We start from the raw sequence: 14,429 nt of genomic DNA, 5'->3' as shown, positions 1-14,429 counted from the left end.
GGCCCGCGACTGCGCGCGCGCTTCCCCCGGGCGCCGGCAGGAGGCGCCCCCGGCGGCCGAGGCGCTGTGCGCACCCGCGGGGACCAGCCCAAGGGGCGGAGGGAGAGGAGAGGAGAGGAGGGGCTGGAAGGGGGCGCGGCTTGCTCCCGGTCCCTCCCGGGCGCCGGGCCTCCTTCTCCGCCGGGCCCAGGGCTGGCGACCGGCGGGGGTCGCGGCGGCGGCGGCGGCGGCGGCGCTGGCTGGCCGCCGTCGGCGGGGGCCTGGCTCCGGCTCCGGGTGTGAGGAGACAAGATGGCGGCGGCGCTGTGGAGGCCGGTCTCCTCCTCTTCTCCGCGCTCCTCCGCCCCGCCGCTCGCCGCCTCCTCCTCGGTCTCCTCCTCCTCGTTCGCTGCCTCCTCCTCCTCCTGCTGCTGCAGCAGCCCTAGCGACCGCCGAAGCGCCGGCCGGCTCTGCCGGAGCTCCGGAGGGGGATAGACGGGGCAGCTGCGGGCTCCGGCGACCCGGAGGCAGAGCTGGGGCCGGGGCGGGGACGGCGGCGGGGACGGCGGCGGCGGCGGCGGCGCCGGGTGGGGATGGGGTCGCAGACGCTGCAGATCCTCCGGCAGGGGGTGTGGGCCGCGCTCAGCGGGGGCTGGTACTACGACCCGCACCAGGCCACCTTCGTGAACGCGCTGCACCTCTACCTGTGGCTCTTTCTTCTCGGCCTGCCCTTCACCCTCTACATGGTGAGTGTGTGGGGGCGGGGAGGAGGGTGGCTCCTTCCCCTTCTGGCGGGCCGGGTTTCCCGAGTCCGGCGGGCGGTCGCGCCTCCCTGGCTCCCGGCCGGGTGTGTGTGTGCGTGTGTGCGCGCGCCCTCTTCCCCTCCCCGGCGCGCCCCCCCACCATCCCGCGCCCCTAAGGGCCCGCCGCCCCGCTCTCGCTCCAGGGCGCCCCCTCCCCCGCACCCCACGCTCCGCTCCCTGGAGGGCTTCCCGCTATTCCAGCGAGCACAGGAAAAGCGGGTCGGCAGCGGCCCCCACCTCCCGCCCCCGGGCGCCCAGCCCGTTTACTGGGAAATAGTAGCTTCCTAGGCCCCCTTCTTCGGGGTTCGGGTGGGCTGGGAGGGGGTCCTGATCCTGCCTTCTCCAGCCTTTCCGCGCCGCGGGTAAAGCCCGCAAGTGGGGCTCGCGCCTCCGCGTACGGTGGTGGGCGCCCAGCCTCCTGCTCCCGAGGGCCGCTGCGTCCATCCCTGGGCGCGCGTGCTTGTGTGCGCTCCGCGCCTCGGGCCCCGGACACTCACCCCCGCTCCCAACCCGGGCACTCCCTTCCCCTCGAGGCGTTCTCGCCTCTCCTCCCCGAGGAGGACCCTCGCTCCAGCTCGTCCGCGTACGGAGCCTTCGGAGCGCGGGGTGTGGGGTGGAGAATGTGTGCCGCTCCGTGTGGAATGCATCTGTGGGGCGCCCGGGCTCCTCTCAACTCGCTTCGACGTGGTGGTTGAAAATCTGGCTCTCACCCTTCCTGCCTCGCAGAATCCCGTTTTTGCTTACCATTGGTTCTTTTCTGTTCAGCTCCGTGGTCAGTGGTGGTTATTTCCAGGCCAGCTTGCGGGGGAGGGAGCGGGGGAGATACGGGGACTCTGGCTGGCATTTCAGCAGATTTGTTTGGGTTGGTTCAAGGCCTTGTGCTGATAGGAAAAGGAAGGCGCTGCCTGTTGCTGAATTCAGGACGATCAGTCTCTCCGAACGATCTAGGTTTTTTAAGCTATATTTTGGCCGACAGTTTTCTTTAAAAAACAGAACAGTAGGTTAGGGTGGGGCATTAGGGAGACTAAAGGGGAAGAGAGGTGATACTTGAGCTTCAGTTAAAATCTTAAAGTAACCAGGAGGGAGGAAAGACTGGTAACTTTTTATTTTAGGAGAATGTCTTTGAAAATATTTCTGCCAAGTTTGTGGTTCTTTATGAAGCTGTAGTAAGGGTGCTGGATTAGAAAATCTGGGAGTATGACTACACCAAGTGTTAAAGGTGAGGATACCCAGTTCTTTCCTAAGTGAAGCTCGTTTACCCTAGTTGGCAGAAAAAGTGGAGGAAGATGAGCTAGATTATTCACATTCTCAAGCGATTTTTAATTGAGAGAGAGGGAAAAGCCGTTTTAAGAAAAAATGCTGAGTTACTGATGGCTTATTTTTTGAAATTACTTGTTCAGTCTTGTCGCTTTCAGAAAATTTACCACAAAGTGTTATAATTTTCAATTAATTCTGGCCCGGAGTGTTAGTTCTATTTGCACTTCTCTATCTTCCAGGAATATGACATCATTAATGAACAGGTTAATTACTTTGGGTGTAAGAATCCTCAGGGTGTCACAGAGCTTTTCATGCAGTTTTCTTTTATCTCCAGGAGAATTGTTCTCCAGATACAAGGATTAGTTGCTGTGTTCCAGTGTAGGGTTTCCATGTTAGCATGGGACCTGTGTTAGTGCCTAAGACTGTTTAATTAACAAGCATTACTGAAGGAAATTTAGAACGAATGTAAAGCAATGCATTGAGTTTACTGTTTCATTTTGGGAGTTTATTCCGTTAAATTTAATTCACAAATAAATATCTGAATGTCTGATGTGTGCTAGGCAACTTGCTGGGTTCTGGGAAAGTAAAATTGCTTTTCTGTCTTTCTTGTTTAAGTTAATGGCAACTCTACTCTTCCTGAACTTTTAAGAAGCTTTCCTTGATTCTTTTCTTCATTTCTCTTCACATCCAGTTCATCAGCCAATCTTGTGGGTTCTCTCTTTAAAACCTAACTAGAATCCAACTAATCTTTGTCACCACCCCCTAATGAGAGTAACTGCTTCCATTCTTTATTCTCTGTTCTTCATAGAGATGTCTGAATGATCTCTTAAAACATAGGTCAGTTCATGGCATTCTGCTCTCAAAGCCACCCCGTCCATGTGTTTCCCCTGCCCCCACTTCATTTGCCTTCTCACAGTTTTCCTAGCACAATAACTGTGTTCCTGCCTCAGGGCCTTTGCACTTGCTCTTCTCCTTGTCTGGATGACTCTTTTCCAGATATCTGTGTGACTTATGTGCTGCATTTATTTCAGGTTTTAGGTATATGTGAGGATTTCCTTGATAACCTATGTAAATAGGAACTTCCCAGCTACTGCAATACTTGCTAGCTCTCCTACCCTCCTTTATTAAAAGCACTTATTACAAATTGGTTGTGTATTTATTAATTACCCTTTAGAATGTAAGCTCTAAGAGGTAAGAGACTTTTGTTTATTGCTGTATTGTCAAGGCCTAAATCAGTGCCAAGCAGATATTAGTGAATGATTACAAGTTAACAAAATACAGCTTTTGCCTTTGAGGAACTTCAAGTCTAGCTTGGGGATGATGAACAACTACAAGCATTAGAACTGTTGTGAAAAGGTCAGTACAGATGGCCCTGAGCTTTTTGATTGATCGTGGTCTAGGGGCAGTTGGCAAAGAAGATTGGTAAACTTTTTAGGAAGCGTTCTAGTACTATAGTATTCAGGTAGATAGTTTGACGTATGTGTTAGAACCAAAATCCAGCATTCCATGTTAAAATCTCAGGCAGTTATAGATTATTTGTATGCTCTTCTGATAATAATTATAAGTGAAAATGACTAGTAAGTATGTGTATAGGTTCTTTATCCCAAACCCCGTTTTACTGATGAGGACACCAGCCTTAGTGACTGGTTCTAGCGGACTTTTGAAGCCATTTTGCAGGCAGCTGTCCTCTACTCCCCTTTTGTTTTTAAAGATCTCTTTGAAGAGATTTATATTGAGTTAGGAAGAGTCTTAATGGCTTTTTGTATAGGAGTCACTTTTTTTTTGTTTTTAATGAGTAGTTGTTTGTGGATACTTTGAAAGGTGGATTTTGTAGTTTCTGCATTTATAAAATTTTTAAGTAGTGAAAATCAAGAAGTAACTTTTCCTTATTTTCATTGTCCTTCTGTTTGCCTTAAGGCACTCACCCCATTTTATCTCGTTGTAATTATGTGTGTACATGATACGTCACAGATGGTGAGCTTTGTGGGTGTGAGCTTTGTGGTATTTTCATGTGATGGAAAGCAGACTGGAGTTGGTGTTATCTTGATTTTTGAGTCTTGGCTCTGTTATTGATTTAGGTGCCCTTTAGACCAGACTCTCCACCTTTTTGAACTTCGATTTACTCGTGAGATATTTCATGGGTATTTTGTAAGACAATATTTACAGAATAGGGAGATTATCCACCTTCAGAGCGACTGTCAGTCATTTGAAAGAGCTAATTAGAAAGAATCATTCGAAAAAGCTAATTAAAAGAGTATTTCCTCTATCATGTATGACTAGAGATTAGACAGTAAGTCAAACCATTATCTTCACATGTTGTTGCTCAGTGTAATGTTTTCTTTTATAACGAGTTATATCCTTAGATAACGAACCATGACAATAAAATCTCTTTACTTAAGTGGTTCTCAGACTCTACTTGACATCAGAATCACTTTATTCAGTTTTTCAACTGTGTCCAACTCTGTGACCCCATGGACTGTAGCACGCCAGGATTCCCTGTGTTTCACTCTGTCCCGGAGTTTACTCAAACTCATGTCCACTGACTCAGTGTCCTCTGGTGCCATCCAACCATCTCATCCTGTGTTGCCTCCTTCTCCTGCCCTCAATCTTTGCCAGCATCAGGGTCTTTTCCGGTGAGTTCGCTCTTCACATCAGGTGGCCAAAGGATTGCAACTTCAGCATCAGTCCTTCAGTGAATATTCAGTGTTGATTTCCTTCAGGATTGACTGGTTTGATCTCCTTGCTGACCACGGGATTCTCAAGGGTGGAAACAGTGACAGATTTTACTCTCTTGGGCTCCAAAATCATTGTGGACGGTGATTGCAGCATCACCTGGGCAAGTTAAAAATGTGCACCTTCTGATGTGGGTGATCTGGAGTGTGACCTATTTTGTAAACACTCTGGGTCAGTATAGAGAACTTGACCAATATGACTCTGATTCCCAGCCCCTGACTTATATCTAGCTGTTTACCCAGCATAATTTGGCCATTGCACAGGGATGTCTAAAATCTTTCTAGATTCCCTATTAACCCCACCAAAAAAGTTTTGTTTTTGTCCTCTTAGTGGCACCATCTTGTTTCTAGTAGCTCGTACCATCCCCCTGTTTCTTGCCTTATGAGCAGATCTTACCAGCTCTACTGACAGAGCATCTCAGACCTTCCTTTCCACTTCTAGTTCATACCGTTTTTTTGTCTGCACTACTACCTTGGCTTCTTTTCGTGCCCTTTTACAACTCTTTCTCCACAGAGTAAGAGGCAACAGTCTGTTAGGGTCATTCCCCTAATATCCTTCAATTTTTTTTTTTTTTTCCCTTAAAGTCCATCATCTTCACTGAGGCTTCACCGAGGCCTCACCAAAGCCAGTTCCGCCTTTGTCTACAGTTTGTGTAGTTTTCCACTGTGTCGTGGTCACACCGGCCACCTTTCTGTTCCTTCAGCCTACTGAGCCTTCTCCTCCATGGGGCCTTTGCACATGCTCTGTGTTCTGAAGGGAGACATCCTCCAGCCCTCTGCAAGGCTGCTTGCTGCTGGGGCTTTACGGCTGGTCTTAAAAGTCACCTCAGAGGCCTCACCTGGTACGCAGAAACAGCTTCTCTTTTCCATCATTCCTTCCCATAACTTTCTTCTGCAGTGCTTATCAGAAACACGTTTCTGTCTTTGCTTGCTTGTTTGCTGTCTCTAACATTCTCTTCTACCCACTGCCTTGAAAGTCCCTTGAGGACAGAGGCTGTGTCTGACTTATTGGGCAGTGTATCTCCAGTGCCTTCTCTTGTGTTTGGCTTATATTAGGTTCTGAATAAATATTATATTATATTATTATATGTGTGAATCTTCTTTAGACTTAACACCTTCACTGACCGAGTAGCTGGATGTGGGGTGTACTGTGGTAGACGGTGTTATGTGGTAGAGTTACATCTTACTAGGGGTTAGGTTCAATGTCAATATTCATGATGAAAATAAAATAGAGAATTATTCAAAAAGTCATACAGAATGACTTGAAAAACCCTTAAGTCACTAAAAATGCAGCATATATTTTTTTGTGTATAAACTTTGTGCCATTATACATACATATACAAATATAGACACTGTATATACTGTATTAAACTTACAGAGAGATTATATTCAGAAACTAACCCCTTCATATAAAATATATGAAGGCTTCAACTTTTTCTTCCTGGTTATCTGATTGTTATTTTCTCTCCGTAGCTGATCTTTATCATGTACTAAATAATAAATTCCTTATTAGTGAGTAATTCTCTGAGGCTGTCAAGTCATTCCTTCCTAAAGATTTAAAAATATTTTAAAGATCAATGTAAACAAGATTTAGTTATGATGACTAAAACTGATGTTTTTATATTTTATAATTTATATTAACATGTTTTCCTTGAATTAGGAAAGTTATCATATATTAGCAACTGAACATGATTGTTAGTATTAGAGTGTTATTAGATTATTAGTATCTGTATCCTTTCAGTTCAGTTGCTCAGTCATGTCCTACTCTTTGCGACCCCATGGACTGCAGCACGCCAGGCCTCCCTGTCCATCACCAACTCCCGGAGTTTACCTAAACTCTTTAGGAAAAGTTTAATGACTAGTGGATGATCTGTTTTGACCTATATTATCTCTGTTATATACCCCAAGTAAATTAAGGGGTACATTGTCCAAAGATGGTTTACAAATGGAAGTTTTCAAGAAAGGATGCATTTTATCACCTTGTAGAAAAACTTGTGAATTTATCAAAGCAGTTGATCCCTGGCATGGTTTAGTGTCGTTTGTTAATGTCTTTGTGCCATTTGAGAAGTTATTCCAAGTTGTAAAATGATTAGGCAATTAGAAAACTAGGAAAGTTTCCAGTTCTTTTTTCTGAGCCTTTGGATACACAGATTTAATAAGCAGGTAGCTTGCTTTCTGTAGCTGACTTTACTTTCAGTAAGTTTTTCCAGCATTTTTTTTTTTAGGATTTTGAGACATATAGAAAAGTCAAAAGAATTGTATCCACCACCTGGATTCTACTATTTTTAAAAATTCCATTTCTGCCTCTGAATTCCTCTTCCTGTCAAGATTCCCCCCCCTCCCCCCACTTTTTAAGGGGGATGCATGTGAAGTAAGTTACAGACATTAGTACAGATCACCCCCAAACACTTCAGCATTCACACCATTAGATTTCTAAAAGTGAACCATTGGATGAATTTTGGCAAGTGACTTTGCACCCGTGTAGTGCAAGCCCATCACGTTGAAGAATATTAGCATCACCCCAGAAAGTTCCCGCTTGCCCTTTCCAGTCAGTTCTGTCACCCTGTTCTGATTTTTTTTCTTTCATAAGTGAGTTTGGAACTTCATATAAATGGAGTCATGTAGCATGTACTTGTGTAGGTCTTTTCACTCGGCATGGTGTTGAAGAGAGTCATCCAGGTTGTGTGTGTCGGTAGCTGGTTCCTTCATTGCTGAGCAGTTTTCCTTTGTGTGAACACGCTCTAGTCTGCTCTTCTTTACCCGCTTTCCTGGGTGTGAGGAGGGCCTCTCTCCAGTTTTTGGCTATTTATAAAGGGTGACGCTCCAGCGTGAGAGTTAGTTTTATTAGAACTGAAAGAAGTTGCAAAACTTTATTGAATATCAAGAATGCTTTCTCTTCCCAAGTAAGACCCAAGTTTTAATTTAAAATAGCTTAGGGATAATTGCATATTTCAGCCTTCATTTCTCTTTTGTTGTTCGGTTCCTAAGTCATGTCCTACTCTTTGAGACCCCATGGACTGCAGCATGCCAGGCTTCCCTGGCCTTCACTATCTCCCAGAGTTTGCTCAAACTCACGTCCATTGAGTCTGGGATGCCATCCAACCATTTCACTTTTAGTAGTCTTTAATGCTGTACTTTTATTTGCTCAGTATTTAGATTTTTGTTTTGTCAGTGCAATAGAACCTTTTTGTTCAGATGTAAATATATATGTATGGCAATCAGAAATTAAAAAGAAAAACCATCTGTAATCCCTTTCAGATAGGCTGTTATAGTAACCAAAATGTATTTGGAATATATAAATACATATTATGCTTCCTCCTTACAAAAATGGGCTCATAAAATTTGTAGTTTTGAAGCCTCCTGTTTTCACTTGACTATAAATTGTGAATGTTTTCCTGTGGGGGGAGAAAAGGAGTTTTAATCACTCTATAGTAAACTATAACATGGATGTGTTACAGTGTATTTGACAATTTTCCCATTGCTGATTATGTAGATGGTAGTTTTTAGCTATTTAGAAAACACTAGGGTAAATATTCTTAGAGGTAAATCTTTAAACTAGTCTTTTGTATAAATCCTTAGAAGTGGACTTTTTAAAGTATATGCATATTTTTCTTTGATGTATAATTCACTTTTATTGAATGACTATAATGAAAAAAATATGTGGATGAGAGAGTGAAATAACTGCGTAAGATCACTGGGAAGGCAAAGTCGATTTGTGGTCCAGGGAGCACAGGTAGTAAGCGATCATCCTCAGGAGGAGGAAAGGACGAATGCTGACAGCAAAAGGGATCAGCTGTTGGTGGTAATTAGTGGAGGTAGATCTTCTGTGGTTTATGTAACCTCTTAAAGTACAGAGTGTTTTCTTTTGAGAGTGAGCAGAAGGTGAGGAGTGTATTCGAGGTTTGAGGAGGATCTCCAGGAGATGAAATGCTATCCTTATTTTCATGGAGGGAAAAATGTGTAGCAAAGATGGTGGAATTACTGGTCAGTTTCGAGGGTTCCTTTGAGGTTGGAGAACATGAGTTCAAAGTTGTTTGAAGAGGAATGCTCAAGAGAGAAATTGCGAGTAATCTTTACTTGAAGTCATCGGTGATAGAGGACAATCCAAGCCACAGAGTAGATGATCTGGGGAGGAAATACAATTCATCAAGAGAAAGGGGCTTGGTTAGAACTCCAAAGCCCAAGAGCAGTTAAAAATCAGCAAAGGAAGCAAGAAGGCAGAAGGAAAATGAAGAGAGGGAACCTATAGCAGAAGCCAAGGAAAAAATTTTTGAAAAGAAGAAAATGATCAAAAATGCCAACGGTCAAAGAAAATGGTCAAGAATTGCTTTCCTGACAGATAGTACTAATTTAATTTTCATCAGCAGTATTGAGAATACTTGTCTGCCCACCTCTACTCAACATTTTGCCAAAAAAGTGTTATTGTCATAAATTTCTTTTTCAGTGGAATGTTGAATAAACCATTTATGTAATTTTCTGTTTTTGGTAATAGGCAGAATTTCTCATAAAGTACTTTTTAATCCAAAAAAAAAATTTTTTTTTAGTCCAAACTAAAGATGTTTACTGCACTAATATATGTCACAAAACAATCTTTATTTGATTTTTCGTATTCTTTGTACTCAGATAATTTCCACAGTAGGTAATTGTTAAACAAGCAGAAATGTTTTGAGAGGAAATTCATTGCTTTGCTCTGTTATTTTATCCAAGTTAAATGGTTTTCCTGTATCTCTGTGCATACCTGGGGAGGCAGAGAATTATTTTGTAGGTGAGCTAGGACTCCTGGGTTAACAGGGTAGTCACACTAGGATGGCGTAGAGTGGCGGTTTGGAAAAGGGCAGATTACAGCAGATGTTCTGTAGATTTTACTGTACTGTTAACTTCTTTAGCAGATGAATTGCTGATGAATTTTACCAGACCACATTGGAATAGTTACTGCTTCTGATTCCTCTGCTTGTCACCCTAAAAGTTGATTAAATGCTTTCTTTGCTGGAATGATAAAACAGTTCATTCTTCTCTCCTTCCTTTATCTTCAGAACCTTAGGAGTTGCATGTTTTATAACTTGTACCATGGGTACTAGTCTCTGTTGCTTAATGTTATGGTAAGAAAGAAAAGAAAACTTAAGGGAAAGCGAGCCATTTCCTTTTGAGGTTTTAAGGGGAAAAGAAGTCCTATTTGTAGAGCTTAGTACAAACCAAATAGAGCCCTGAGTGCCAGCTGCCCTGAGAATAGGCAGGAATATTAGTCACAAATTGGAGAAGCTTGAATTGTGTATCTGGCTGTTTTCCTAATCCTCCTCACCCCTTGAATGTTGTCTAGACATAAACTGAACAGATTCAAGCACCGTAGTTGTCATCTTGAAAACTTTGTATTTTGAAATAGTTTTAGGTTTACAGAAAAGTTGCAAAAACAGTAAAGAGACTTGTTATATACCCTTTGTCCAGCTTCCTCTAATATTAAAATTGTACATAGCCATGGTGCACTTGTCAAAATGGAGAAGTTATCATTGGTGCGTGTAGCACTATTAATGAATCATGGACATTATTTGGATTTCACCACTTTTTCTATTAACGTCCCTTTCCTGTTTAAGGATCTGGCCTAGGATTCTGTATTGCATTTAGTATCATCTTTAATATGGCTTTCTTTCTTTCTGTTTTCTCTGACCATTCCTCTATTCTTTGAGGAATTTTACAGTTTATAACAATCAAATTGTCTTAAAAGAAAAATTAGTAATTACGTCTGTGCTAGGTACATTTTAGATGGACAAAAGAGTATTTTGAATGGTTTTTAAATCATGCATTAAAAAAAAAAATCATGCATTGACCATTGACCTCTGTAAGGCTATTTTTAATTGAAATATTTTACATATGGTATGAAATAATTCTAAAGATGAAAAAGACTTTAGACCCCATTCACACAAAATGGACATTGGTGTCCATTTAATGCTGTTTCCCTAATTTATAAATTAGAAGCAGTGGGGAAATGCACAATCATGTTACACAGTAGATTGTGAGTAATCTCCTATGTGTCATAGAGTGCTCAGGAATTGGAAGGAGGATGCGTCATTTCCTAGAAGGCTTTATGCAGAGGGTTTATACATTCACAGCCTTAACTGTATGCTGGGCCCTGTGTTAGGCCTTATGGTGGGGGATCTTTATGAAGTTTGTTATTTCTGCTGAAACATCATTTCCCATGGTCTTGCCACCAGGCAAATGAATCTTCATTCTGTGAAAAAGATGTTTTAGTGAAAGAATACCTGTTCTTGGGTGTAATGGTTTGCTCTGCTGTCAAGTATTTTATTGTAATATATCCAGCATATTAAAGCTTTCTTAAGCTTTGTTTAATCATTCAAAGTTACAGTTCCTAGAATTTATAAAACTTAACATGATATCTAATATGGGTAGTGTTTTGTTGCAAATTTACTTCTCATTGTTGCTTTGCCTTTGATTTGGTAACCTTACACAACTACCGACAAATGTTCATAGCATCGTTTTTGTTCACATCATAATGCAGTGTCAGGGTTACTCAGACTTCATTGTGGATCTGTCTTGGCTTTCTTTCTTGTTAAAGTATATCTGTAGGTAAACTGCTGAAAGTCAAAGTAACTAAGGTCACAGAAGTGCACCACATAGCTCTTCACACTGTTGTAGCCATTGGCAGGTGGGTTTTAGTTAATCATAACTTTATATGTTTTTGCTGACTAGTTGGGTGAGAATTAGAATTCTCCATGGGATGATTTTAAGCTACCTGCCCTCCACTCCCCTGCTCATTCTGAGTACCTGCTCATCTCTTTTCCTTCTCTAACAAAATGCATATCATAACACAGGAGTGGGGCTGATGTTGAGATACTCCTGAGTCAGCCTTCTTTGTTTTGTTTTTAAAGGAAGTTACTCAGCAGCTTTAGAAGATTATTAGGAATTCTTTTTATTTTCATGACTAATGTTTGTCATGACACTCAACTTGAGAATTGCCGGCCTGCCCTATGACTCAGGCTTCTACACAAGGGATAGCATAGAGCTGCCTTTACTTTTTTTTTTTTTTTTAAAGCCCACCATCTGATAACTGGGAATTAATTTACCTGCATTCTTATTTTGCTTTACTCCAATAAACCACTGTCTAGGGGAATTTCCAGATATGTGTATTTTGGAAAGCCACTCTGCCTAGATGTACCACCAGAAAAAGCCTATAGATGATTGCTAGTGAACACCTCATGCTAACAGTCACTACCTGGGAGGTTTTAGTCTATTATTTGTGACTGTCTGAAAATACCTTATTGATTCCTGCTTAGGTTGCTAGTTTAAGTCATCTCCTTTTTTCCAGCAGTGAATAAATTACTGAATAATTTTGATTCTGGCTGAAATAGAGACTTTTATGGTACTGATAATAGTAACACTTATATGATGCTTTTTACCCATTATAATCCTTGAGCGTTTCACCCTCCAGTTAAAAAACTGTTAGGTTTTTATCATGAAAATAATATTAGTTATAGAAATTGTTCCAGGTGGTACTCAAGTATATAGAGTCCAAAATAAAAGTACATATAGTCCAAAGTAAGGGTTCAAAGTAAAAGCAAATGATGCTGTGGCAGTACTGTGGTACACATTCATATATTAAAGGTTTTAGTTATGGAAGTGTTATAGCATAAGTTTCTAGAAAAATTGCTGGGTCAAAGTATGTACATTTAAAATTAAACTAGATGTCAGATTATACCTCAGAAAATGTTATACCAGTTTATATTCTCACTAGTATACATGTGATAGGACTTATTGCTGTTTGTTTTCACCAACATTATTAGTCATTTTTGATGTTATTTTGTAAAATGGCATCTTGTTTTAATTTGTGTTTCCTTATTAATAGGTTCTTTGAATATCTTTTTATAGGTTTAGTAGACATTCATATCTCTTTTCTTTTAGCTATCTGTTGTGTCCTTTATCCTTTTTTGTAAGTCATGTTCTTTTTTTTTGTCAAATAATCCTTTATTATTTTAGTCATGTTCTTTCTAAGTGGTTTTGAGAGCCCTTTGTGTATATAGAAATTAGCTCTTTATTATGTATTAAAAATTTCCCCTCATATGTCTTTTAACTGTATGATTGAGTTTTTTGAGCATATAAATTTAACATTTTTAGTAGTCATATTTGCAAGTTTTCTTCATGTGATAAAGACCTTCCCTGTTAACAATTTGTTAAAAAATAATTCATGTTTTTGTCTAATAATTTTTAAATTTAAAAATAAATTTGTCTGTGTTAAGAAGCTCTAAAAGAGGGTGCAAAGTCACCCTTTTGTATCTGCCACCATCTTCCCAGTTTTCACTTGCACTGCCTCCCATGAGAAACCACTGCGAATAGTTTCTTATGAATCCCATTACAGCATATAGATTCAAATTCAAATGTCTGTCTCCCTCTCCTATCACTCCATTCTATATGTTGCCTCCCCTCCCTTAATAGATCTTAAACATCTGCATCAGTACCAAAAGGGCTTTTCAGTGTTTTATTTAACTTGACATACAGCATTATATTTCAGGCGTGCAGCTTAATGTTTGAATATTTGTGAATATATTGTGAAGTGATCACCACAGTAAGGCTGGTAACATCTTTTAGCATATGTAGTTAGAAATTTTTTTTTCTAGTGATGACAACATTTAAGATTTACTCTCTTAGGAACTTTCAAATATGTGATAACAATAATATTAACTGTGATCACCTGTCATTATATCCTTATGACATTTTATAGATGGAAAATTGTACGTTTTGATCCCTTTCACCCATTTCAGCCACCCTGCCTCCGGCAACCATCAAATCTATTCACTATATCTGTGATCTGTTTTGTTTTGCTTTGTTTTTAGACCACATATGAGATTGTACAGTATTTGTCTTTCTCTTTCTGATTTATTGTATTTAGCATAATGCCATCAAGGTCTATCCATGTTATTGCAGATGACAAGATTTCCTTCTTTTTTAAGGCTGACTAGTTTTATATATATACACACACACACCACATTTTCTTTATCCATTCATCCACTGTTTAGGTTGTTTTCATGTCTTGGGTGTTATAAATAATGCTGCAGTGAACATGGAAATGCATATATCTTTTTAAATTAATATTTTTGTTTTCTTCATGTAAATACACAGAAGTAGAATTACTAGATCATATGGTGGTTCTGTTTTTAATTTTTGGAGGCACCTCTGTACTGTTTTCAGTACGGTGACTGTAACAGTTTATGTTCTCTTCAGCAGGGTCCCTTTTCTCCACATCCTTGTTAACACTTGCTATTTATTGTCTTTTTGATAATAACCATTTTTGAAAGTGTGAGGTGATATCTCATTGTAGTTTTGATTTACATTTCCCTGATGATTAGTGATATTGAGCACCTCATATTGAGTATGAAAATGTACTTGTTGGCCATCTAGATGTCTTTGAAAAAGTGTCTTTTCAGAGTCTGCTCATTTTTACATAGAATTTTTTTTTTTTGGCTAGCGTATGAGTTCCTTGTATATTTTGGATATTAATTCCTTATCAGACATGATTTGTAAATATTTTCTTTTTGTTGATGATTTCCTTTGCTGTGCAGAAGTTTTAGTTTGATCCCACTTGTTTTGGTTTGTTTTGTTGCCTTTGTTTTCCATATCAAACCCAAAATATCACTAAGATCTATGTCAAGGA

The 14,429-nt window shown here is 40.8% G+C and overlaps 1 protein-coding gene across 6 annotated transcripts in view; it reads left to right on the top strand.

The window, feature by feature from the left end:
• The first annotated feature begins 528 nt into the window (after positions 1–528).
• The window catches only part of PCNX1 (pecanex 1), a 177,889-nt gene continuing 163,988 nt past the window's right edge, over positions 529–14,429 (top strand). For 3 of the 6 annotated variants that reach the window (XM_061156770.1, XM_061156771.1, XM_061156769.1), the window contains exon 1: positions 532–725. In XM_061156770.1, the coding sequence (XP_061012753.1) occupies positions 573–725 (153 nt within the window). In that variant the 5' untranslated portion in view covers positions 532–572. Of the gene's footprint in view, positions 726–14,429 lie in introns of all 6 variants that reach the window. The other 3 variants (XM_061156774.1, XM_061156773.1, XR_009695070.1) reach the window with 2 other exon arrangements.

The sequence above is a fragment of the Dama dama genome, chromosome 12, assembly GCF_033118175.1.
Source record: "Dama dama isolate Ldn47 chromosome 12, ASM3311817v1, whole genome shotgun sequence".
Lineage (NCBI taxonomy): Eukaryota > Metazoa > Chordata > Mammalia > Artiodactyla > Cervidae > Dama > Dama dama.
Note: the sequence above shows the minus strand (reverse complement) of the source record. Positions and strands in the feature narration are given on the sequence as shown.